The sequence below is a fragment of the Spodoptera frugiperda genome, chromosome 30 (assembly GCF_023101765.2).
Source record: "Spodoptera frugiperda isolate SF20-4 chromosome 30, AGI-APGP_CSIRO_Sfru_2.0, whole genome shotgun sequence".
Taxonomy (NCBI): Eukaryota; Metazoa; Arthropoda; class Insecta; order Lepidoptera; family Noctuidae; genus Spodoptera; species Spodoptera frugiperda.
Window position 1 is genome coordinate 9547872 of NC_064241.1, and position 27138 is coordinate 9575009.

At 35.7% G+C, this 27138-nt stretch overlaps 4 protein-coding genes across 6 annotated transcripts; 1 reads left to right on the forward strand and 3 right to left on the reverse strand.

The window, feature by feature from the left end:
- Window positions 1-1318: 1318 nt before the first annotated feature.
- Window positions 1319-7161, reverse strand: LOC118269897 (mannose-6-phosphate isomerase). Its single transcript, XM_035585262.2, has 7 exons — window positions 6919-7161; window positions 6204-6525; window positions 5739-5880; window positions 4910-5086; window positions 4127-4294; window positions 2669-2871; window positions 1319-2340 (listed from the first exon to the last, which is right to left on the reverse strand). Exons 2-7 carry the CDS (start codon window positions 6519-6521, stop codon window positions 2134-2136), a joined length of 1215 nt encoding a protein of 404 aa, XP_035441155.2. The 5' UTR covers window positions 6522-6525; window positions 6919-7161; the 3' UTR covers window positions 1319-2133.
- Window positions 7162-7767: 606 nt separating this feature from the next.
- LOC118269898 (uncharacterized) lies at window positions 7768-9063 on the reverse strand. Its single transcript, XM_035585264.2, has 2 exons — window positions 8818-9063; window positions 7768-8412 (listed from the first exon to the last, which is right to left on the reverse strand). Exons 1-2 carry the CDS (start codon window positions 8963-8965, stop codon window positions 7841-7843), a joined length of 720 nt encoding a protein of 239 aa, XP_035441157.2. The 5' UTR covers window positions 8966-9063; the 3' UTR covers window positions 7768-7840.
- Window positions 9064-9676: 613 nt separating this feature from the next.
- LOC118269928 (homeobox protein rough) lies at window positions 9677-23479 on the forward strand. Its single transcript, XM_035585316.2, has 4 exons — window positions 9677-10223; window positions 19926-20046; window positions 21018-21131; window positions 22791-23479. The coding sequence occupies exons 1-4, from the start codon at window positions 9731-9733 to the stop codon at window positions 22903-22905; spliced, it is 843 nt and encodes a 280-aa protein (XP_035441209.2). The 5' UTR covers window positions 9677-9730; the 3' UTR covers window positions 22906-23479.
- Window positions 23480-23601: 122 nt separating this feature from the next.
- Window positions 23602-27107, reverse strand: LOC118269925 (heterogeneous nuclear ribonucleoprotein A1). 3 transcript variants are annotated; one of them, XM_035585312.2, is made up of 7 exons: window positions 26874-27107; window positions 26389-26612; window positions 26060-26304; window positions 25797-25985; window positions 25398-25622; window positions 25084-25218; window positions 23602-24560 (listed from the first exon to the last, which is right to left on the reverse strand). In XM_035585312.2, exons 1-6 carry the CDS (start codon window positions 26904-26906, stop codon window positions 25100-25102), a joined length of 1035 nt encoding a protein of 344 aa, XP_035441205.1. In that variant the 5' UTR covers window positions 26907-27107; the 3' UTR covers window positions 23602-24560; window positions 25084-25099. The 3 variants fall into 3 exon arrangements, with proteins under 3 accessions (XP_035441205.1, XP_035441204.1, XP_050562689.1); XM_035585311.2 differs by having other exon boundaries at window positions 25084-25233; window positions 26874-27106; XM_050706732.1 differs by lacking the exon at window positions 23602-24560 and adding an exon at window positions 24567-24791 and having other exon boundaries at window positions 25084-25233.
- Between the last annotated feature and the right edge of the window lie 31 nt (window positions 27108-27138).

The following is a 27138-nucleotide window of genomic DNA, read 5'->3' on the forward strand; positions in this document are numbered from 1 at the left end:
ACTTGAAATAAAAAGTCAGCAACGTCAACGCAAGAAATATTTAAACACCACGTGTTTGTGACGGTTGTATCCGTCGGAAACATTCCAGACAAGCAGTTAGATCTAGATTAAATGTTTCAATGCACTAGCTTATGTAGTTAACTATACCTATACTATTTATGTATGTAGGTATAGGTACAAAGTTTATGTAACTTTGTGAATGACGTTGAACTATCGATAAATCTATTTAGTTATATCTATTCTGGAATGGAAATCCTGGAAATATTCTATTATCATTACAATTATGATCCATAAAACTAGAAAGATAAAGTTTAAGTTAAGATTGTTATGTCCAATTTCTTTGATTATTGACTGCATGGTTCGCACAGTGGCTGGGTGACTAACTGTCTAACTGATGTGCAGTACTCTGCACTCAGGTCTTTTTATGTAGCCAATTAGCTTTCTCTCGGTCTCTCATCACCTCATTTAACACTTACACATTGAGTCTACAAAATAAGTAAAATGAAAATGAAGTAGATATTAAGTATTACCTAAAACAATTTGCAACGATTTATCAATCTAGCATCATCGCGCTTCACGTTGGCCAACGACTGACCACCGACAATAGAGGTAGACCACCGTGAAATGAGTTCATTATTTCTTCGCATTACCAACCGCGAGCAGTTTCATTCAGTTTCAAATACACTCAAATCAAATGACGAAAATTGTCTATTGTTATTGTCAGTGGTAATAATTTTCTGAGCTCGAAATAACATAAGTAATAGTCACGCCTTTCGATTCTGGATGAGTTAGACAGAGAAGCACAGAATGTCCACACATTCTTCACTAGTTATGAGTCTCATATAAGGGGAGGAGTGAGCCTATTACCACATGTGTACTAGTTTCTACCAGCTTACCTTCGCCCATGTTCTCATGGTATAAAAAGGAACCTATGTATTATTCTAGACCATAGTCTACCCTTGTTCTAAATTTTATCCTGATCCCTTCAGCCGTTTTGACGTGAAGGAATAACTTACCAAACAAACATATAAACTTATGCTTTTATAATATTAGTAAGATAATAACTATAATTATTATTCTTGCTTTGTGCTATTACTGAAGTCTCTGTTTGCATTAAATTGCTCGATCGAAAGGATAGGCAGATAAGGAGGAAAATCATCTAGGGAGTGTAAAACTCTTAGTAACTTTAAACTACCCGCACCTACTCCTGCTCTTCGAGCCGGAGCCCCGGTAACCCGCATGTACGTCTGCAGCTCCGGTGTTGTAGGTACTTGCGTGTAGGATAAGTAGTGAACATTTGTACAAAGTAATAAAAATATTTATTATCAAACAACAATTTATTGATAAAAAACAAATTATATAGGAACATAAATAGAGAAATAAAATAACAATCCGCTAATTATATAATGGATGTTTTCATAAAATACATTTTAAAAACACAACTTATAATTATCCAATAATAATACTTTTTAATAGAAATCAATCTGATAATGCCTTAATTTAAAAAAACAAATGATTATAATAAAATTACTGTAAAATGTAAAATTAATTCGTAACATGTCATGCCTATGTATCTAACATATAAAAAAATATTATTCGATATGTCAATGTTGTTAAAATATTATGTCATAGAAATCTTATTGTTTGTGATGAAAATTATTACTTAATCATTATGTTTAGTCTTTACTTACACAATTAAAAAAACAATCTCTAGGAAAACAACAATAAACTTGATAAAGCTTGTGATGTGGCAACTTCTGACATCCCATCCAAATATACAAGTGTTCTAAAATTATCTACCATTGGTTTTTTACAATAGTGAAGAAATTTCCTACCCTGGACAAATTAATTCAAATTGAGAACATAAAGAAGTTAAATAAACATTGACTCTATTCTGCATAGAGTGGTTCGCTGTGGCATATACTTTTAAAACTCCTTATATGTAATGTATCTTCTCATCATAAATAATCCTCAAGTTTAAAATAATTTATTTTGATGCATCTAAGTAAAAATATTTTTCGTTATTAAAAAAGGTTTTTCTTTTTTATTGCTTACAGCTTGCGCAGTCTTCAAATTTCAAAGCAATATGTATGAGTAAGATTACAAACATATTCACACTAGACTTAAAAACTATCATACATTGCAGATTGCCTGGTAGACTTCAAGATGACTGTCTTCTGCTGGAGTGAGGGTTAGTTGGCGACTGGCCTTCAGAAAGATGACCACTCCAGGCTTGGCTGGTATGGGCTCAGTGTCGCAAACCTCACCCTCACCTGATATCACGATGATCAAGCTTGGGCTAGACCGGTTCTGAGTGTTGTAGCTGTCACCGCTTTCCACCTGAAATGGTTTATTATTTTATTATGAGTATTTTTGCTTATTGTTGTGGCAGACATTTAAGGTTCTTAAAGTATTATTTTATTCTATTCTTTATAGGATAGGGTGGCAAGTGAGCATATGGCAATTGATGATTGAGAATATGGATAGAGCATAATATATGGAGCATGGTGATCCATATGCTCTAATGCCTAATGTGGTAAGCAATCGGCGCCTCCCATGGCTTCTACCTGCTTCTTGAGGGGTAAGGAATTTCAAACAAATTATACCTTATGCTCCGTGACATAAAGTCCAATTTCTTACTATATAATCTTAATATAAAAATCTATACCCTTATTTTGACGACAGCAAAATCAGGTACAGGCGGTCTCCATATACAGGAGTTCCCATCTTCAAGCTGAGGGTTGAACAGTAACTGTTCCTGTGCGTAGCTGCTGTAGTCCAACATGTCGACCAGGGTTGGCACGTCGATGTGTTTGGGAGTCAACCCTGCACGCACCACGTTGTCTGAACATGCCATACACTCGATGCAATCTGGAAGAAAAAACAATCATTTATCGGGACACGCTTCTTTTTTCTCTCATAGAAACTCATAGAGATAGAAAAACATGGGAAATATCCCGTTTCAAGTTATAATACTAACGCTTATTTTTATTTTTAAAGGCTTAGGCAAATGCGTAATGTTATGTAATATTCCCTTTTCACCAGTTATGTTATGAGTTCTATGTAATTGGGGGAATCTATGCAAATAGCTTCACTAGGAGAATGACCGATAGACACAATTTTTTTAAACATGTCATATTTGTTTTGACATTCAAAAGAGCCTTACCAATCTACTTGAAATAAACAATTTTGATTTTGACTTTGACTTTGAATCCTAATGCTATATGTATACAGGGCATAATTCCACACTCCGGTGTAGTTACACAATAATATCTTTCCTTATTTCTTGGGTTTTTCAAATTGTAATCAATAACATAACAGTATGAAAACATTAATTGCAAGTCATCTTGAGAGCAAAGAGTGTAAAAACAATGATTTGTATATTATTAATACATGGAACGTGCGCAGAACTAATCTAAACATTTAGATAAGGGAAACAATTGCAAACAATCTGGTCTTAGTCATATCTCATTAATCTAAGGATAAACTGGTATTTTAGTATTTAAACAAACTGCACGTTCATATTACGTACTTTAAATACAGATTAGAGTAAATCGTATTTGTTGAGTTTAATGATATTTAAGTTTTCATGTAAACATGGTGAATAAATACGGGCCGGCGTAGAAGATAAAGGAGAATGAGAATAATAGTCGTGTCTATTTTTAGTTTGAACTAGAACTAGATAATATTGTTATTTAGATCAGGAACAAGCTCTATAATTTTACTATAATATCTTTAATCTACAATAAATAAAATACCACTCATATTGTTAAATTAAATACCATGAAATATAATATACCATGGTAATAAAACACCATGCTGTATGCATGGTGTTTTATTATAATATTACAATAATACAACTTTACAAATAATTCTGTTTACTATATTAATTGATTTAAAATTAAACATTACAATATTTACTCATTAGTGGAAATGGTAAACTTTGTTCGAACCCTGATAATGTGATATTTAAGAATACGCAATTACAAATACTTTATTTATAGAAATGTTTGTTTTTCTTTCATATTGCTATAGTTCGGAGACTGAAGAATGAGTGATATAGGTTACTTTTTGCCTTATAACTCGAGTAATACCTAGTTAGTATTTAAGATTATAACAAACATACCTCCACTCAAATAGGCGTGTGGTAAGTTAGGCTTGAGGAAGATAGCTTGTCCAGGTCTCAGCACCATGTAGTTCATGAAGTACGGTGAGAAACAACCCACGTCACCAGGGAAGTCTGTGTGTAGTCGTTTCACCAACGAGTAGAGAAGATTCGTCTGTGTTCTTTCATCTGTGCGATTTGAAAAGAGTTTCGTTTGGTATATTATTTTATTTTTAGTTCATTTCATTTCATCAAACGTATTTATTGTAAATCAAATTACGGTTTTCGCAATATGCTTTTGCTGATTGTTATCAGCCAGTTGTAATTAATAATAACCATCTTTGATTGTAATCATTAAACAGGATATTTGGCAATTAACTTTTGTACTTATCTACAAAGTCATTCCGGTTCTGGGTACCATGTTTATATGAAATGCTTATTTATAAATACAACCAGGATACAAGAAAATGATAAGAGTAACAGTAAACAACAATAAATGTGCTACATAACTCACATAGGTACTGCCGCACTGAGAGACATTTAATGATTACTTAAATTATTCCTTAGTAACAATTTTGTGTCGAAAATAATTATTAAGGACTGGGTTAAGTAACCAATAATCGACTCTTAGTATGATGGACAGTCACTTAAAATATTTATATTAGTATTTGGATCGTGATTATGAGCCCCTATCAAGATTGAAACTAGTTGAGCATCACCCTCGAAATAGGACAAGGAAGTCATATTAACTAATTAATTAAATTAGATCTATAATATACATGATAAACTGTTACCCATGCTTACCTTCCTTGCTCAATCTGTCCAGCAAATTGTTCAAGGTGCTAGCTACCACAGTTTTGTCACTGGTCATCAGAGAATGGAACACTGGTTTCAGAAATGTCTGACTGTCTCCTTGTTCCTGATGCCCCAGTAGATTGTCTACACTTTCCTTTGATAACATACTGGCAAGCTCTGGTAACTCTGAAAAGTTAATATATTATTTCTTTATTACCATCATATGACACATCACAATTCACAGTTTCACACTATTACACTAATATTATAGTGTGTTTGTCCTTCCATCATGCTGAAAGTACTGAATGGATTTTGATGAAATTTCCTATGCAGACAGCGCATGAGCTGACTTGAGTGATAGGATACATTTTATTCCATGGAAGCGCTGGTGAAGCTGCTGATAAAAGCTAGTCAGTTATAAACTTATAATAGATGTAACTTGAGAAAGAGCAAGAATCAATAAAATTTTTTGCTTTCTCTTTAACATAAGAAAGAATAAAACATTCTCTTATGTCTTTATGACCATAAACAGACGGTCTTCTCAATTCACTGCTTTTTGGGGTTTTTAAACCACAAAATAAATGCTGTGGTTTTTGCCTTTGTTATGCAAAACAACACATATGAATTAATAACTTTTTCCTTAAGCCTGTTCATAGAAATGTTATGAGGAAAAACAAAATAACTCTTTGCATGACTAAAGGACTGGCTATTTCTTTAGACGGAAACTTAGCATTGCTAGTAAACCACATATTAGGGTTTTTACAAAAGATTTTAAATTACAAAATGTCTGTCTTAAGTTATTCAACATGATGAATGAATAATGCAATAAAATACCTACTTTTAAGGAAGTACTGGATTTCATTCAGTGGCCTGAAGCCACAGAGAGCCTCAAACGGTGTCAGTGCTATGGCAAGTTCCGGCTTATGGTTCGGATCCTTGTACATATCCGGGAAGTTCTTGTGAAGTTCTTCAGCATGGTCCTACAACATATGTATATTTTTTTATAGAAATATAAATTGTTTTTCTACTAGGCCTTTTTAACTCTTTGTGTCCAGAATGTTTTGTTTTGTTAATTGCTAATAAAGTGAAATTGTGTTTGCAGAATAATATTTTTTAAGAGGTTTAAAATGAAGGCCAAAGCATGAGTTGATAAAAACATATTTTTAAAATGTTGCTTTATCATTGTTTATACAAATGTTTTATGGTGTACAACAATGTGCCCACATCTTTACTTATCTACACACTCATTTATTACTTCCGTTTAAAGCAAGATAAAATATTAATCTAGAAATTATAAAATTACCTTTTTAGGATGAGCCTGTACAGACAAGGCTTTTCTTATGGACAGTATTTTGAACAAAAAAGGTACGGACACACCAAACTTTTTTCTCACATCAGCTCCAATAGCATCTACATTGTCTTTGATATAATCAGAGAGTAGGACATCTCTACCAATGATGACTGATGGTCCGTTAGGATGAGTGCCCATCCACAGTTCTGCATAAGGCTTTGATTGATCAATAACAATGTCTGGGTGGGCCGTAGACAGCAATCTTGCCACTGTACTGTCCAGTCCTAACTTCCCCCACTCATAATTTTGTACTTTACACTGTAATTCCATGATTCTGTAATAAATAATGACAATTGTAAAGCCTTTAGGGTTTTTAGTGACTTTTTAAGGTATAAAATATTATGATTAACTTTCATTTACTTATCTATTTAATTAAATCATTCTATTATTTTAGTAAATGTATGTTACTACAGCTCAAATGTGATAATTTGAGGTTGAGCCGAGACTTTACTGAAAATTAATTTGCTCTACTCGTTGAAGCACTATAATTAGTATATGAAATTAAATAAACACACCAGAAACAGTGATAAATAAAAATATATAATTAAATACTAAAACCAAAATATTAACGACTGTAGTTTATTGCATATCAAAGATACAATAAATTTTTAATTATACAATATAGCTTAATAAAATTAATACGAATACTTTAGCACGACAAACTTACCAATAAGAAATTAAAAATAGAAACACTTATGTATGAACTAGACGATATGAGTACGTGTGTAATAGTACGACGACTACAACTTAATTGTCCACGTTATCAATACCCACTCGTTGCAGCGATCCCATTAAACCACATAATTGTTATGTGACGACACAACAAATTGAAAATATTAATTGGTTCAACAAGAAGGAATCGACAACGAACTTTTGAAAGATGTAATCAAAAAAACGTCAAATTGCCGATTAATGACATGACATTGAAATGACATTTAGTGTAGACACTGATTTGACGTTTATTGTTGCGTTCAGTAATATACCTATTTTTGTAACACAAACACAATGTTCATGGTTTTATTGATTTATTATTATTTGCATATTTGTTCAGAGAAATCAAAAATATTTGAGTATACATGCCATTTACTACAACATATTACTAAAGTTAAAGCGTCTATGGCCTAAGGCGAAGCCTGTTTTGTTTTTATTAAGAATCAACTTTTCGCAATTATTCTCCTGCATTGCATGTTCTTATGTACTTGTTTAATTCAGTTTATGGCTCCTTATTAAAACAAATAACTTTTTTGCACATAAAAATCATTTATAGACGTATCCCACTTTGTCAATAATTTATATTTGCAGCCATGGTCGTCCCACTGCAGGGCAAAAGCCTCTTTTCTTTTCTTTGTCAACAATAATGTTCTAAAAAGTTTAAGATTTGCATTGACCTTGCAAATAAAGCCTAAAAATCTTGCATAAAAATCAAACTCGCAACATGTTGCGTACCAGTCGGTTGCTCAGCCACTGTGCATGGGAGTATGTGGTTTAATTTAATGTTCAAAAAATAAAACAAGAGATATTAGAAAACAAAATAATAAGCACAATACCTAATTAGTACCTAAGCTAATTGTTTGTTCCTTTTTATAATTTTATGTTTCATAAAATACTGTATCATCGTGAAGATTTTCCTTTGTCTCGGAATGTGTTCCAGAATTTGCTGACACCGCTAATTTTACATTATGATTATTTGTATCGTCTTCAACGGCCTTCACGTTGTTAAGTTTTAATTTATTCTCCAATAATTTAGTACTCTTTACTATTTTGGCTGGTATTGCAAATCCAGTGAGACCCCTGTTTATTATTTCTACACTTGGTGATTCATCTAAAGGTTCACAGAAACTGGGATCACCGACGTAGTTTCTTCCGGCATCATACTTGACGCTTTGTCTAGCTGTTTTCTCAGGCGGACTATTGAATTTGAACTCTATTTCTTTAAGGTCTAGGTAGGGGTATTTCTTCATTATCACAAGTTGTTCGTACTGTCGGAGATCTTCTTCACTTAAGGCGTTTCTCACGTTGGTCAAGCGTGCTTGAATGTTTCTTGAAAAGTCTTGTGTGGAGTCTTTAAATCTTTTGAATGCATTGTCTAGTTTGTTGCTCATCTTTTTTGTTCTGTCCAGAATATTGTCGTGGTGGTCATTTCTTGTGCAAATTTTGGAGTCTACAAAAACAGATAACAATTATGTAGGTAGATATTTGTGAAAATTCGTAGTTATAGCATGAGGCTTAGGGTGATTTCCACCAGAGATATGCTATGCTACGTTGCTGCGTTCGGACTGCGGATCTTCCTCGCACAAATGTATATAGCTTAATATCGGTAGAAACGTAGTTTCACAGCTTAGCTATTACATCTTGGCATAGCTACAAAGCATATATCTGGTGGAAAAGCACTCTTAGAATGTTGCCTCGTGTAGCAGATATCTACAACAATACAGTTCTTATGTAATACCTACATCGGACTAACAACGGAGGTAAGTGGTATAAAGAAGATATTAGGTAGGTACATTTGATGTGCTTACTTGTGGCGTTAAAAGGATTTTACACAAAATACTAAGAAGATACTTACGGTTACCGTAAACATCTATGAACACATTGCTCCCTTCTCTGTGCAGTGGAAACGTGTAGTTGAAAGTAAGACATAAAAATATGCACAAAATGGTTAAAACTGCGGCATTGCGTTGCATTATACTGCTATTCACTAAATATTTAAACATTAAAATGGATGAGCTCGAATTTTTTATCGTTCGCAACCATTTATGACATTTTTCTTTTTTTTATATATAAATCAACATCGAGAGGTTACATTGCAAAGAGTACGCAATCGTATTATCGATAAAGTTATGGTATATTGACTCTGATAAATAATACATAATTTAACGTACCACCCACGCGACATTGGCTATTGATCAGCCTTTTTTATACAAAATAAAATAATAATAATATAACGCTTACTTATTACTCCTTCAGAGGTGGAGGAAAACTGCACTGTTGGCGCAGTGAATATGGAAACTGGGTGTTGCGTAATCAGTCACAGCGATTTTCGCACAGAACACGTCTTTACGATCCACTTATAGTACTGGTGTAGGTACTGGTGGCATAGTTTCGGGTTCTAACAATGTTTTAAGTTCAATTGCACGGTTGGTACGGTTGTTGGACAGCTAGTTGCAGCGCAACGTGTATTGGATTCGATTTCCGCAATTGTATGTTTGTAAACGCACCCACGCCACGATACAGAAGAAAATCTTAGTGTGGGGGCAAGGTTTGTTTTTAAAGGAAAAAGAAAGTAGGGAAATTACTGTCATTGACTTAATGGATAGAATAAGACATTGACTAAATAAAAATACATACTTACGAACAGCAACAATATTTAAAAAACTTATACAAATAAACACTAACATCAACTTATTTCTTTACCCAACTTAGAACGCTGTTAACTTTAACTAAGTTATAGTCCCGCCTAGGGGGTCGGGTTTGTAAAAATGGAGGGCGCTCATTGGTCTCACCCGTTCCCCTCATTGTTCCCGCGCGGGATGAAAAGGGAGCGAACAGGAGGCGGGGCTCTCCTCGGGGATGTTATGCACCTGACGCTGTCAATTGATCACTATCCCGTAATCAGATCACACGTGTGTCCATTAATTATCGGGATGAGCGAGGAAGTTGAGGACAATGGTCAGACGGACGCGAAAACCGCGGAAACGTTACAAACACCGCGACCTTCCTCACCGCGGAAGTTCTTTGCTAGGATCTATGGTCATCTTGAGGAGCCTAAGCGACCGAGTGTGGTGGATACCGTGCCAGGGTTCGAGAGCGACTCGTCTTCGGACGTGGAGATAGGCGAGAGTGAGGGGTCGGTGGAGCTGCAGGCCCGGGAGCCGCAGCTGTGGCCGCCGCCGCCGCCGCTGCCGCTGTGTCCGCGCCCCATGCTGCTGCCGCACCAACAACTGGCTTTCGGAGCTGGTCTTGCTGCTTTCCGTAAGTTATTGTAATATGTACCTACGCAACAAATATTAGGTAGATCTTTCACGGAGCCTGTGTATAAAATATACCTACAATTCTTACTTAATTTATTTTTGTTCGCATAAAGTAATTAAAAGTTTGTTAATCCTTTTTCACATCTATACCTACTCTACTCTTTTTTCTAAAGGTGACTGTGAGGTAACGAACATCACCGGTCACTTTACCTAAAACGTTTGTCAAGTTTATACTGAGTAAAGTAAAGTAAAGTTGAATCGTGGAGTAAAGTCGTAAAAGTAAAATCATTAAGTAAATTAAAAGTAAACAAAAGTTGAATCCTGGTGATTAATTGTTTTTAAGTACCTACTAGAGAAAGTGCATTTTATATTAAAATTAACATGAGATTAAGGACTTGTTTCACAATGTCTGGATAGCCACTATGTATCAGATAACTTTGAATTAAGAATGTAATTTGTATGCACTATCTGTCACATAAGTTTATCGGGCACTTATATGAAGGTGGTGAATCAGGCGGTAAAAATATTGTACCAACCACGTACCAACCTACATTTATTTATTTTAATCCATTAGTTCAAACAACAAACGCAAACGCTGACCATAATAACCACCAGTGTTTAGAATATTACAATAAAACTTTTACTTTGGTGTACCTAAGTCAAAATCTGATAATTATTTTATTTGATACAATTAAAATTTCACCTGCTAATTATTTTAATTTAACATACACATACCTCACCTTACTAGCGTATACAGCATGAAGATCACTCATATGATTTAAATGAAACTACAAGTGGCATAATACAACGAAAACCGAAAAACTAAAAAATAAATATTAAACAAAATAAATAATGAAATTAATCAAGTATTAAATTCTGTGGGATCACCTTCATGTTTCTTGACCACAGAAGAGCTGTAATGTTGTAAGTTGTCTAGGAATGTTACGAACATACGGCGCGGCTGTTATAATGTCGTATTTGTAATGAGTTAATTAGCTTTTTCGTATATTGTCAGCTAAGATGATTACAAATATGTGGTTTAAATTTAATTCAGTCATCGGTTTTCCCGTATGGTATAACGTGGTTGTAAATAGTCGTAGCAATCAGTAACAGTTACTCGCAAATGCTACAAGTACTGTGTAAGTTAGGACAACTTACACAATACTTGTAGCATTTGCCATCTGTACAATACAATACAATACAAATAGCGTTTATTTTTCTCCACCACAATGAAAAATAGTACAAATTAAATAACAATATTGATGGTGTTGTGGAGACTGGAGCCTGTACTAGGAATACCTGTGTTACAGGTCTCCAGGCCTCTCAACTACTCTGATACACTTACTATACAATCACAATAACAGATCAGTTGCCACAACAATGTCTCAAGAAGGTAATGCGTGTTCGTAGCGTTGTGTAGCAGTTACTACGAAAAAACTAAAAGTAATGCGTTTTCCGATATTTGAAAATTACATAAATAATGCGGATTCGTAACTATTTCTAGCATAGGTGATAAACAAATACTACAAGTAACGCTTTTTGTCATTAACTGGAGAAGTTGCTACGAAAATGCTACACGCTATGCATTTTGTAGCTATCTGTAGCAGGTGCTACAGACCTTTACAGATCAAAGATGCTACGAAAATAGTATAAAAGTCCTACAAGCAATGCCTTTCGTAGCCTGTGTGTACGTAACGTTGTTGATGCAGTTATTAAATAACAAGTAATAAGAAGTAAAAGTGCAATAGAGAACTGCACTTGATAATCCGTGATAAAGATAGCGTAATACTGTACGTATTTGAGCCCTGAAATGGGTGACTCTGTGGTGAATCACCGTGTAATAATCACCCGGTCATGTCCAAAAACTACTGCCAGTCACCGAGGAATGAGCTACAACATCCCTTAACTTATAGCAACCTAACTGTGATCTTCGACTCACTTACCAAGTCTGTGGATTTTGACCAATCCTTTTAGAGGTAGGCCTTTGTTCAGCAGTGGACGTATCCCAGCTGATAATGATAACCAACGGAGGAATAATGACGTCAGTGTGTATATATGTATACCGGCTAGACTAATACTGTAATACAATAGGACTTCGGAAAAATCTTCAAAAGGCGTCGAGCTTTTTGGGGAGAAAGACTAGGGAATGTGGGATTTGTACCTCACTAAAACCACCCCGGTGGCCACCTTCAGTACCGATAAGGGGCACCAAGTACTCTAATTAGACCTACTCCGGAGCCCTTAAGATACAACGCTTGTTATAGCACATCTCTAGGGTGACGTGCGTCTCCCATAAGCCTTGCTGTGCAAATTGCACGGCAGCACGTGACCACTGTGCTACCATCTTTCCTGAGGTCGCTGGATGTGCACCTAGCGTCCCTCTCTATGCATCCTCGGCCCCAAAGGTCCGCCTGCAGTTAACGTAGGCGGATAATTAGACAACTACATAACTATTTATTACAGTTAAGGATATTATTAGCATTTCGTAGCAATTGCTACGACTAGCTACGCAATTACTACGAGAGTAGCTACGAAAAAGGAAAAATCTTGCTTATTTAAATTGTTGACCTATTTATTACTTCATTTAATTTTGATCTACTACTGTTGCTAATATGTAAAATAATTATCATGCGATTTACTAAATTATTTGAAAAACATACATTGCGTCGGTTGGTATGTCGCCGTCGCTTAGTCCACCGCACACGTAACTAATTAATATAAAATAAATGTTATTTACTTGTGATTCTTGGTAGCTCGAAACTATATAATTGTATTTCTTGAACAAACCACACGATTGAGTTACTTCATATTTTGTTCTTTAGTCGTTAAAATAACTGCGTTAAGAACCGTATAAAAATAAAGTGGGCGTATATTTACGTAGCTATTTCTCGAATTCGGGATTAATGGGGAATAGTGGATTTTTTATTACATAATACGTACTAAATGCTACATAACATGAATGTGTATCTCGCTTATTGCGCGAGACTATGTCTTTAGAGAACCTTCAAACGGACATTAAAAGAAAAATCACTTATTGAGCTAATTAGTGGTCATATCATATCATATACGTATACCAAGAAGAATGTAAAAAAAGAAGAATGTATACTTAAATATATTATGTAAAGCAAACGACAAGGCTTCGCGACAAATTATATGATTTCTTAAATTAATGCAGTGTCTGAGTATCTCTCTACTTACTGCAATTGTTAAAACTCGACTGCGCGGCGGTGTTGATTGTAACTGGCTGCCGTGCAACGTGTCGGGTGTTTGATTTTCGCACGGAACAACCCTTTATGCGATCCAAAAATTGTTGTTTCATATCTGGGTGTCACGTACCCACAACACAGAAGTGAATGCTTATTAAAGAATATTTATTAAAGAAAAAAAGACATGTCATAACGGAGCTACTTAGTTATCAAAGAATGATTGGAATGGTAACGAATACTTTATTCCATGTTACTGGAAACGCTGGAAAATCTATAGATAAAAGATGCAAATAATGTATAAGGTTCTTCCGTTCATTAACACAGATTACAGATATTATTTTCTTAGCTAATTTAAAAGCTCTCTCAAGCAAACAATAATAAAAATAAACAGCGCAAAATGTGTTCATAATCTTCACTCAAAGACGCAGAGATCAAAGATATCTTTTTTGCGTTCAAGCTTACTCGTAAAAATAAAATATCACTAGAAAAATATTTGAATATAATGGAGGGTGTCCATAGATAAGCCTTTTGCGCTGTAGAACCTCCTTCCCTAATCCTTTCACACAACTCTTTGCCGGACATCTCTTTATGGATTCAATGGAAATATTTTTTCAAAGTTCCCTCTGTATTCTTATCGCCTTGGACGACAGTCCCTGTGAAACATTTTTCAATAAGAATTTCTCAAGTAAATAGAGACTGCTAAGGTACTTACTTAATAATTTTATTTAACACATATTTGCTGAGTGATTTTACATAAAAAATCTTCAAAGAAGATAACTTTTTTGAGCAGAAACTAATCTCTTCTACTTACCTACTAACTCACTAACTTCTGACTAGACTACAAACCCAAAATACCCGTAGCTACAACCTGATTCTCTTACTCATTAACAACTTAAATAGGTGATTAGTTTTTCCTTTATGTTTAATTTAGAACGATGCGAATGAACCTAATAACAAACTATACATATAGTTACCAAAGTAGCGCAAGCCACAAAATACTTAGGTTTTAAACATTCATCAAAAATACAAAACATTTTCACAATGACGTTATTTGTACCTACAATGAAATCTCCATTCGCGTCCGCAACAATAGCTGTTATAATTTTCTTGTAAGCTTATTAGTATCTATGAAAACCTTTCTCTGTAGGGACTCTTATTGCCATGAAAATAGAATCATAATGGTTTGTCACGTCGTTGGAAAAGCGTTGGTGAAGAGTCATGTGGAGGCTAGGGGGAGGGAGTGAAGGCCCGCTTGTCGGCACTCTGCGGTGATGCGATTACCACACCACGTCTCGCTGGCTCCCAATAGAGGCGTGCCGGCACCCATTCGGACTCATTCTCTCGTTAAAATTGTCGGCACTGTTCCGCTACGCTATAAAATCCATTGTTCAACTCTAATAACTATTGCGAAATAACAGTCCATGAAACTGATTATACAAATGTAATAATTCATTTGTTTATTTAGGTACGCATTGTTTCAAGTAAATTGGTGCTCTGAATACTGAATTCGTGTTGAATTATATTTAATCGGTTTTGTTTTTTGTTATGACGAATGATTACAGTGGGTAGAGCTGGCTGGTTGGCTGGTTCTATCTACATTTCTGTCTCCATTGTGAATTTTATTGTCTCTCACATTCAAAATCCTTATATTCTTAGGTGTAGTAAATATCCAGTCTCATAATTCGATTCAACAAGCCATACAGAAGAAAATTACCTGAGTGGACAGAAACAATTGGTAAATAAGATAAGACCAATTTCATCGAAAAGGCTACCGTATCAAAATCAAGGTACATAGTATACCAACCAGATTAATTTATTACCAAAAAACATAAGTACATATTTAGCAGTAAGTTCACTACAAAATTAACACAACGCAAAATAATTACTGCCCCAATAACCACATACATACGATTCTACAAGTATAAACCCCTCATTCAAAATCGGACCACATCTTTTATCAATCGTGGACACTCGAATCTCATTGTGTAAATGTTTAGCGTACAACGTGGGAGCTTGCACGTGCATCCATCATCCTGCACAATGTAACATTTAGATTTATATTCCGATACAATTTATATAACACTCGTTTCACATCACATTTGACCGAAGTACGTATCTACACGGTTTCATTGAAGAGTGCTAAGCTGTGTGGCTGTGTCTAACAGCGTGGTACAAATTCAACAGTCGATTTGTTGGATAAATATGGCTTTGTACTACGATAGGTAAGGTGACTAGGCTATTTTCCAATTCCTATATAATAAGTACCTGTATAATAGTGTTACGTCTAATATAAGGGCGCATTAAACATTGAAAAATGCTAATTAAATTAACAATTTTCTTTGATACTTTTCTACCAAATCTGCAAAATAAGTACGTAATGAAAACTTCACTATTAAGAGAGTAATTTCTGCAACAAAACACCGATGAATATTTCTTTTTCACATCACTAGCCACAGCTAAGCAAAACACCGGGAAACAGCCAGTAGCCATAAATAAGAAACCGATTTCTCTACGAGTTTTCTGTATCTACGAGTATTGTGCTCAATTGAAATGCATTCGAGCGTAGTTTTTGTATTTTTCCTAATATCAATATCTGCGAAAGGCATCGAAAACAAAACGGGAACAAGTCAGGTGTGGTTCTTCATCTCTAAATGGCCACGAGTGAATGGTCGAATGAAGTTGTAATTAGGGGATCTTGGCTTAATGAATATTAAGGGGCGCAACCCTAACACGGCCGGCCCCCATTGTCAGCATTGTTGATTAAACACAATCATTTTTTTAATCGGACACAACAATGGTATTTTTGTAGTTTACTTAGATGACGATCAATATCGTAGTCTTTTGTTTTTTTTTTTTTTATTTGGATTGAAGTGTTTATGTTTGCTCTTAGAACACGTAGGTAAAACTACATAGACAAGCTTAGCTATCAACGTCTTCTATTCGTCTTCTTTGAAAAGAAAAGAAAGATAGAAGTCGTTAGAAATAATAGGTACAATACCATAAGTAGGCGCAAAATGACTTACAAAGACACAATAAAATTTCTGAATTCGCCGAGGATCAAATCTCAGACCAACAGCTCAACAGTGGCAAGTCGCAACTGAAATCAGTAGACTTGAAATTATCAGCATTTCAAAGTGCAACTTTCATCAAAACAGCCATAACCTTGCAGTGTGGGAGAGCCCTGCTTCGGTGAATGGGGCGACTCGACCGGAGTGATTCCACGGCATCACAGAAAACCGACGTGAAACAACGCTTGCGTTGTGTAAGTGAAGTTATCAGAGACCCAATTACCAACCTTCACAATCTTCCCAATCCCCGACAACCCTTAAATTCTTAACACCCAAAAGCCTGGCAACGCACTTGTGTCGCCTCTGGTGTTTCGGGTGTCCATGGGCGGCAACGATTGCTTACCATCAGGTGATCCGTCATCTCGTTTACTTATTTTAAATCATTAAAAATCCACCTTACAAATAAGCACATTATAATAAAATTATCAACTTAATCCCGAACAACGAAAAAATTAACACAAATCCCGATATCCCCCTCAAACCACTAATAACATTCACTTTCGACTCGATTAAGCGCATGACGATTTAATGTGACAACACTCAGTCAGATAATACCTCTATTGTGTTCCAATTACATACATACGGTGCTCAATGTTCATGGCAGAAGCACAGCTGACGGCTCACAGGGACACCCTTTCCGCGCGCTATCTTACTCAGCCAATCTTGTTATTAGATTGTCGATGGCTTAGGTACACTTGATTTTGATGCGGATTATTGTAATGGCTTTCGTTTAATTATCTCTCAATCGATGTAGGTGCATTAGTTTGACTCCAATTGGATTTTGGCTCTTTGTTAGGTGCAGTGGATTTTGGTGTGCTTTTAAATTTTAGTTAGGTAAAATTGGTTACAAATGCTGATCACAGTTAGTTTGAAACATCCTAAAACCATACCTTTTTTGAGGGGGGAAAATCATCCAAAGACTTCTCTCGCCTTGGGCGAGGCGAGAGGAAGTGTCAGACTCTTAGGTACTTTTCGAGCCGGAGCCCCGGTAACCCGCTAGGCAGTCCGCCATACCTAACAGTGATTAAAATGCGTAATGTGTGAAATAAAGGGTCTCATTAATTACGTTATACCTACGTATTGAATAGGTACTTATCTAAGTATCTTAATTTTTCTTTATTTTCTATACCCTACACTTATACCTACACACAGTTAAGGAGATACTCAGCTACCAGCAAGATAATTAATGATGTTCAACAATAAAAGTATACAACAAAACTGTATTTGATATCCCCATTAGGTTCCACCTGTGTGGGCAGCCAGGTACTACAATAAAGATTCACACAATCGTACGTTCAATAGAAACAAGTAGAATGAGAACAATCTGGCACGCATCCCCGGCCCGCCTAACGAGACGGGACATGCGAACTTTTATTTCTTCTTTACACAAATAATAATGTTGGTATTGTAGATATTTTCGCTAACAGAAATTATTGTTCAGTTCAAAATGAACAGGCCAATTGTTAATGCACATGTAGTGTCTTTTAGTGTTTGGAGATGAATAAAACACTAAGCACTAGCACTAACGTTAATAATTCTATAGGTATATAAAAGAATAAATTTTACACTAAATACGAATGAGATCAATGAAGTTATTCCAATATACTTGTGAAAGATGGGTACCTAGGTTACACACTCGTTCAGTAGGTGGGTAGTTTTAAGTATAAACTCCCCTGTTTCTGATTGTTTAACGAAATTATCATTACCAAATAATAAAAACAGCAGATACTATGTACGGAATAACGGAAATTACTGATGAATGAGGCGAATAGTCACATCCAAAGCTAAAGACTAACGTTAACTTCTTAGTAACGGATTTGTTCCGAAAACATAAGTAATCATTAAATGACTCTGAGTGCAGCAGAAAAAGTGTCAAGCTTCAACTTGACTATAACTATAGGTAACTTTACTTTGTAACCGACTCCAAATCACATGCTAAGCACGGAAGTCGGAAGGCAGTGAGCGTGGTCTTGTGAATCAATCACTAATTGACCGGACATTATTGTAACAGACACCAATCCGAGCCATATGTCGTCTCTCACCCAACAGCGCTTCAATCCCGACGGTAATACGCTCTGTTCAAACGAGAGGGTTCCGTGGTATTGTGAACCTTTTAGTTCAGTTGTTTTATTTTGTTTACCTCCGTGGGTTGTTTAGATCCACGTAAACCAACTGTTTAGATCTCTGGTGTTTTAATTCAATTTTGAGTATTTTAAAATGTTATTAGCTAGGTACCTAATTTACGACGTCGTCGCTGCTGCATGCGTAGCTGCATCTGCACCTTCAAAACCTTCTAAGGCTTGTTATTTGCTAACCATGATGTTTTGCAATTGATCAACAAAGTTAGGAGTAGTTTTCTGAATCTTACTAACCTTTATTAGACTATTTTTCAGAAAAGAATTGTTTACTCCATGGCACAACCCTGCCTATGATGCGGTTGCCACTAATCTTATAAACCACCAAGTAAATAAAGGAGTTAAATAAGACGAGTACAGATGTAACTCGGAAAAAGATTTGACTATGATCGCGGCTCAGCAACACTACGTTCAGTTCGGGGTCAATATAGACCAATTAGACAAAGAATACCTAACCTTTCTAAATGACATCTATCTTATTTTTATTAAAACATAGACGGAACCCCTACCATATCAGTATCTGGTTATTAAACTAATATCGTATAGCAAAATTAATAAACGATTAAGTAATCGTGATTCACCCCTGTGTCGCGGGGTTTCACATTTACCGGAGACACTTCCGGGCCAATATGGTGCGGAATCGGAGCTCTTACAAGCGTTTTCTCATGGTACAAACACTTACCGAAGTTACCGGCACAGGAATTGCAAGGAATCCTTATAGGGACTTTGCTCTGTGGGTGTACGTAGAGGGTGTTTTTAGGTATTAGTATGTACTTGCGTGGGAATCTTGAAGACTATGATTTAGTGGTTTAGGATAAGACTAGATGGGCAGTTTCGATGTAGGTACTTAGTTAGGTAATTGTAGACTGCCTTGATGGTCGAGTGGTTGCAACTGCGATTACCGGACAAGGGGTCTCGAGTTTGATTCACGGGTCGGGCAAAGTAATGCTGGGCTTTTTTCGGTTTTTCGATATTTTTTTCTGTAGTAGTCTGGAATGGTGCCCAGTAGATATAGAGCAATAGGCTCACACCCATAGGACTTATGATACAAATGGTTAAAAGTGGGTGTGGCTACATTGTATAGTGGCATTAAGTGCTGTAAATGTGCAACTGCACCTCTGTCTACCCATTCGGGGGTAAAAGGCATGCCGTTACTTTTTTGTAGAAGTGAAGATTTTGTATAGTTTTTACAGATTAATCAAATAGTAACTAGACGCTTTGATTCCAATTAATTTTGGTACCTTCCTGTTATTTGCTATCACAGAAATATTATAAACTTCTATGTTTGTCACAGTGGCTCGCAGACGCCGCAAGGAGAGCCGGCCACGTCGACAGCGCACCACCTTCTCTGCACATCAGACTCTTCGACTGGAACTGGAATATGCCAGGGGAGAATACGTTGCTCGAGCGAGAAGGTAAAGAAACATTCATGATAATTATTAAATATTTTTTATTTTTTATTATTTATTAGGAGTTAGTAGGCATGTAGGTACCTACCTACCAATAGTTGGGCCATTACAAACGTGCGAATTGTCATACTCTTATACCAGTTGTGTGGGATTTTTGAGACATTCACAGAACATACTGTACTCTAGGTCACATTCTTCTAACGTGACAGTTCGCACGGTTGTAATGGTCTGACATTTTTATCTGCGTAGTGCAAACCTAATTAAACCTTTTTGGTCATTATAAGAATAAAGCAGGCATGTAAGTCTGCATGCATGTAGGCATAAAATGCCACTAAAGAGTAAAAAGTTTTTTTTTTAATTCATAGAGTAAAATAAAAATCCTTTGGAGCCAGTTACGAGTATTTGATATTGAACAATAACTAAATAAATATTTTTTTCGTTTTATATCACTAAAAATAAATTCTTTAGGTAAGTATCTAAATAATTTATTGATTAATAAAATAATCACAAAAATGTATTAATTATGAACTGGCACACAAATTGTGAGAAAATAATTTGACGCCGTTACAATAAAAAAATAAAGACATTTTCTTTTTTCGTAACATTATGGCGATTTATGAAAGTTTTTTTGCTCTTTCGGCCAGACAAGACGCGCAATATGAAGGTTTCTGAGAAAAAGGTTTACCTATAGTCTTTTTAGAGTCCGAAAAACTACTTCAACGACCTCTATAGCTATTTGTTGGCACCGGGGTACCTACTACACCACATCTACTTATCCGTGTGTGCGGAACACTCGGCGGATAAGTCCGACGCGTAGGTAGTCCCTAATTATCCAGGTTTCATTATTGACATATGTATACATTCCATTAACACATAGCAGCACTTAGAAACCTATTTCTTTTCTAGATAACCTTCGATTTCTTGTTTTTAATTTCCTTGCATCTTGGCATCTTAGTGCAACATTCTATATTTTCCAGGTGTGAACTAGCATCTGCATTGTCACTGAGCGAGACACAGGTGAAGATTTGGTTTCAAAACCGAAGAGCTAAAGACAAAAGAATTGAAAAAGCACAACTTGATCAACAATACAGGTAAGTTACCTTTCTATCTAATTATTCAAAATAGGTCTAAAAAATTGGGTACCTAGGTACTTACCTAGTTTTTCTTTTTTGCTTACGCACGTTGGTTTTCCCCTTGTAATTGTAATACCTACGGAAGATACGGCAATGGCTACGCCCCTGTCCCCTGTTCAATATAATCTTTTGTGATAACTACTAGACTATTGAAATCTGACTTGAACCAGAATCTAATACTGATGTGGAGTTGTGGTTATTGGATTAATTAATCTATCAATGCAGGATACAGGAGCAATTATTTTTTAACTGCGTGTTCCCGTACATAAGTACTAGGTACCGAGGCAGATATTTTTTTCTCCGTAGCTGTTATAATCGTTACGTTCCAAGGTAAATGTACTTACCTACTTAGTTCGTTTTTATAGTTCTGTGAAACTAGGTCCCTGTTAGTTTGATAAACTATAAATAGCCTTGCAGTCTATCAATTGGCAATCGATACTAAATATAGGTAGCACTTACCTACCATTTGTACGCATTCCCACGACTGCATCAACTTTCTTTTTATTAAAATGGAACGTGGGAATTCGTCAAAACTGTTAAACTCCGCTTTAGCAAGGTTTCTTTCTTTCGGAATAGCATAAGTGTCGACCCATCAAGACACCTAGTAATAACTATTCGATAAGTATTTAGGAAGGTTTCGGAGCTCCGAACGACGTAACGGGTTGCCGGGGCTCCGGCTCAAAGCAGACGGAACGGGGTGGTTTTTTGTCAGAGTCTGACACTCCCTCTCGCCTCACCCAAGGCGGGAGAAGTCAATAAAAGTATTTAAGAAGGTACCTAGCTAACTTAAAACTGACATACATATTATCTAGCTAGGTACTTGCGAAAATTAAAACTGCTTAAATGCTGTGAATCAGCCCAATGACCATTGATGACCCACACAAGAAAATACAGTTAAAACTTGTGACTAAAACCGTACCGATTGTTGTATGAACCGGTAAAATTATATTTGAAAGCATCTTCTGTGAGAAGCATCTAGGTAGATATGTATTAGTCATGTAGCAAGCTCATCTAAGGCTTTGTGGTAGTAGTAGGTAGGTACCAACCCATTTACTACATGACTTAACATGACTCGCGGCTTCAATCCTACTACTATTATAAAGGCGAAAGTTTGTATGGATGTATGGATGTTTGTTACTCTTTCACGTAAAAACTACTGAATGGATTTGAATGAAACTTTACCACAATATAGCTTATACATCAGAATAACACATAGGCTATAGCTTATACATCAGAATAACACATAGGCTATAGCTTATACATCAGAATAACACATAGGCTACAATTTTTGAGGTTTTTAATGTGAGGTCGTAAAAAAAACACATTTTTTGCGCCGGGACGAACCTGAAGTCCACGCGAACGAAGTCGCGGGCAAAAGCTAGTCTTGTATAAAACTTATTTACTTGTAATTCAAATTAATGAATTGCAGTTCCAATTCACATTAAAAGGAATTTAGCATAACATTAAAGTCATCAAATTAGCAAACTATTCATTAACTGATTTATTTATAAAGACTTTTTAATGTCCCGCGTAACCATTCGCGTAATTACTAGTTTTTAATTATAAGGTACCTATTCAATACCAATGGACAATAATAATACTTTATGCTTTTTCCAGACATTTGGCAGCAGCATCTGGCTTGTTCCCGAGTGTACTGTCTCCTGCGTACTGCGCGCCGCCTACTTGCCCCTGCCTTCCTGTCCAGCACCCACCGACAATAAACGATAAATGAAGTATTTTTAGAACAACGTTTAACAGCAGAGCCAGATACGGTTCAGTCTTATCATTTATTTTGCAGGGCACTTTTGATTAAGAAAAAAAATGTGTGTCTACATGGCAGTGCCAGTTAAACTTTTGTTTACTTACTACGTCAGCATAAATAACGGTGTCCTCAAATCTTTATAGCCGGTACCCAGGGCTCAACGGCCGATTTATGATTAAAAAGGTGTTTTCGCACATATTTAGGTACCTACTTACCTACGTCAAGTTATAATTCGCCAAACAACAGTTACCACCTACTTATAACTGTATACCGTATCTGGCCACGGCCCAATAGATTTAACGAGCAATTGTATGTGAATGACCTGCTTAAAGGTCATTTATATTGTTATTTTCCTTCGAATACCTCGATAAGAACTTACAATTGATTATACCAAAAATATTTGTTGTAATTTGTATGTAACTATAATTTTGCGCTAAGCTAAATTAAACTTGTTCCTTTTAAGTACTTACTCAAAACTGTCTGATTGAGGATAACTATTTATAGAACAACAAAAACTATGTAATAACTAATAACATTGTAAAATCGTTCCTAATTAGTAGAAAAATTGAATTCTTGGTACTTAAGTAATTATTGTAGTGTACATAATCTTATCTAAGTAGTAGGTATATTTAAAGAATAATGAGGATGTTAAAATAAAACATGGTGTTAGATTTTTTGTGGTTTTTTATTGTATATGAGTCAACTTACCATGGCCTATTCCACGGTGGAAGGCTCGCGCACGTGTAGAACAATCCATGGAAAATAGTATTTATTTAATTGTATGCACACAAATAAAAACAATCATAACTCTACATTTTAACAACTTAACTTAAGGAAGATAAATTATATCTTGAAGACATATAAAAGATTATAATTATAATATTTATAATGTTAACAAATTTTCTTACAACTGTGTTAGATAGAATATCTATAATTATATTTCATTTTGCAATACCAAATTCCTTTTCATTGTTTACACCATAGAATGCATTGACAAACATTTCATAAATGTTTTCTCTTTATGAATTCCATTATTTATTTTTTCCTATATCTAACTCCAAGACATTATTTTAATTCGTTACAAATTATACTGTAACATAGTTATTTCTGCATTCAGTAAATACATCATTACTTTGGAATGTTATAGCTATCTCTATCTAAACATGGACGTTAATGTTGAAAAATAAAATTATAATCTACATTAAATTATTAACAGAAATAATATAAATCTCCTCACTTAATGACTAAAACGCAAATATAAATCTTATGCCACAGCTTTTACAGTATCATCTGGATCGGACAAGGACAGAGTTTAATTAATTTATAAAGGCACCTGATTAACACATAGCTGTGCAGAAAGTAATAAAAAGTGTTAATTGAAATGTAAAAACTGTGATTGCGTGATAAACGACTCACAATTAATAGGTAAAATGAATCTAATGCCTACACAGTACCTTATTGTGAACAAACCTTATTGAAGGAGCAAAAAAAATGTAAAATGACTATGTAATGCAGTCGCTTCACTAAGTCCGCTTGTCCCTCACTAGCTAGCTGACCTCCTGGCCTACCTCCCGTCACTACTCTACCGTCTGCCTGCCTAGCTTCAACTAAGCGCAACTTGAGACCTACATGTTAAAAAATATCTTCGTAAGTACACACCATTCACATTCAAAATGAAACCATGAGATTTGTTGACATACGATTACAAAAGATAATGTATGTCATTTGTGGGGTAAAAAAATTAGTAATTTAAAAAGTTCTTACGAATTTTGAATAAAGTGTCCCCGAACTAATCGCCGCATCGCATCGGGGCGATAGATATGATTTTTAAACCTTTCCTAATAAACGCCAGTAGCCTGTGGTAAAAAATAGATTTTAGGAGAAATCCGCGACGATTAATATGTGGACACCGACAGGGTCTTAACAAGTCACGCATGTTTTGCACGTAGAATGAAGCTAAATTGCATGCAATGAAAAGATTACGAAGTGTCGATGCGCGCAGTAGTCATGCGAAGCACGCATGACTTATAGGATGCCCTAAATATTTAATGCCAAACATATAATTTGGAAAAAAGGGGATTTGTTATTGAAATGTATAATATGGATTTGTAATGAGATATTAATAGGTTTGAATAAGATTCTACTCACAAGAGGACGTCGTGGTTTAGAACCGACGCTGATTAGCGGCCTGGGCTTGGTTGCCACCCATGTTGTTGTATGCGGGACCGCCACTGCCCGCGCCGCCGTTGCCGCCTCCACCAGTGCCGTATCCACCGCCGCCACCTTCGAAACCATCGGCTTCTCAAAATATTAATGGCATATCAACAATTACCTATCACTCTAGAAAGAGATAAAAGATATAAACATTGATTCCACACTTATAAGAAAGAAGTTAGTAAGTTTTCAAATTACAAAGGTATATATAGCTGCTAACTATTCATTACCAGAGATTAGATACAAACCTGAGTTATTATATGGCTGTGGTCTGGATGTGTTGTAGTTTGGCCTCATGGGGCCACCACCGTAACCCTGTTGATATCCTGTACCAAAGTTGCTGTTGGGTTGGTTCCAACCACCTTGGTCTCCATAGCCTTGGTTGCCCCAATTGCCTCCAGCATTGTTTGAGTCCCAAGGATTCTGATTACCCCATCCTCCTTGTCCATAACCAGAGTTGTAGCCACCTCCATCTGGTTAGACAAACAGTTAAATATATTTTTAAACTATCTTTGAACAGTTTCATGGGACTTCAGGTCCTCAAGATGTAGTTCAAGCAGCTTATTACAATAATGTTACTAACATTACAATAAATTATTATGAAATGAAATTCTGAAAGAAATATTTAACAGTTAAATAAAACATACCTGAGTTACCCCAGTCCTGGTTCTGCCTGTTTCCCCATCCGCCGCCGCCTCCCCCTCGTCCCCCACCCCTACGGCCACCACCACCTCCGCTGCTACCACCTCCACCGGGTCCACCAGCAGCCATCTCAGACTTGGACAAGGCTTTCTTTACATCCAAGCGGTGCCCTTTTACTTTGTGGTTTGGATGCACTACAAATAAAAAAATAATCAGGAAAATTTGTTACACAATAAAGTAAGTGCTCTGTCATTATAAGTAAACTCACAGCATATTCTATCTACTGGATCGTAGTCATCAAACTCCACAAATCCGAAGCCCCTCTTTTTCCCTGTATCCTTTTCAGTCACCAAACTCACAGAAACAATGTTTCCATAAGAACTAAAATACTCTTTCAAGTCTTCTTCCTCAATGTCTTGTTTCAGTCCGCCTACAAAGAGTTTTTTAACAGTTGCAGCAGCATCGGGCCTCTTTATTTCTTCTCTAGGCACAGCTCTCTTTGGCTCAACCACCCTAAAAGAAAGAAGTGGTAAAATAATGGTGTTTTACTCTGACTTAGTATGGAAGTGATGCAGATAAAGGCCAAATTAATATTACCTTCCATCTATTTTATGTGGTCTGTTTTTCTGTGCATCATCCACCATGTGTGCACGGGAATAAGTTATGAATCCAAAACCCCTTGAACGTTTCGTCTGGGGATCCTTCATGACCACTACGTCTACAATTTCTCCCCATTGTTCATAGAACTCTTTCAAAGATGCATCATTAGTTCTGAAGTCAAGCCCACCAATAAATAACTTTCGTAAGTGCTCCGGCTCTTCCTGTAAATAAAATTTTTAGTTCAGTTTCAGAAGTGTGTGGCTCTTGAGGCCTTGTGCAACGGTTATTTTACCAACTAAACAACATTGAAACCTTGACTGGATGAATATGAAAATAAAACTGTTTACAAAAAAAAAATGCTAAACACTATCATAATACATCTTTAATTGATCTTATTATTAAATTTAAAATTAAATTTAAAGCATAAGTTATTTTCAAACTTTTAAACCATTAAAAATACTAATTTCAAAGTTATAAATTACGTAGTCGTCACCACCGCCGCCGCTAGGTTTCATGACTTCGGTTGCTATTGTAAGTCCGTAGTTTTCTTGATAAAAATGGAAGTTAGTATTAAGTCAATACTTTTAAAACGTAATTATCATGCAATTTTACGTAATTGCAGAATTCTTAGATACCGCAAAATCAAAATGCACCAAACAAAACTAAATTGACAAATAGATTAAAAAAACTGAATGATGATGAAGAAAATTGTCAAATGTCAAATCAAAATGAGAAAACGTCACGTCA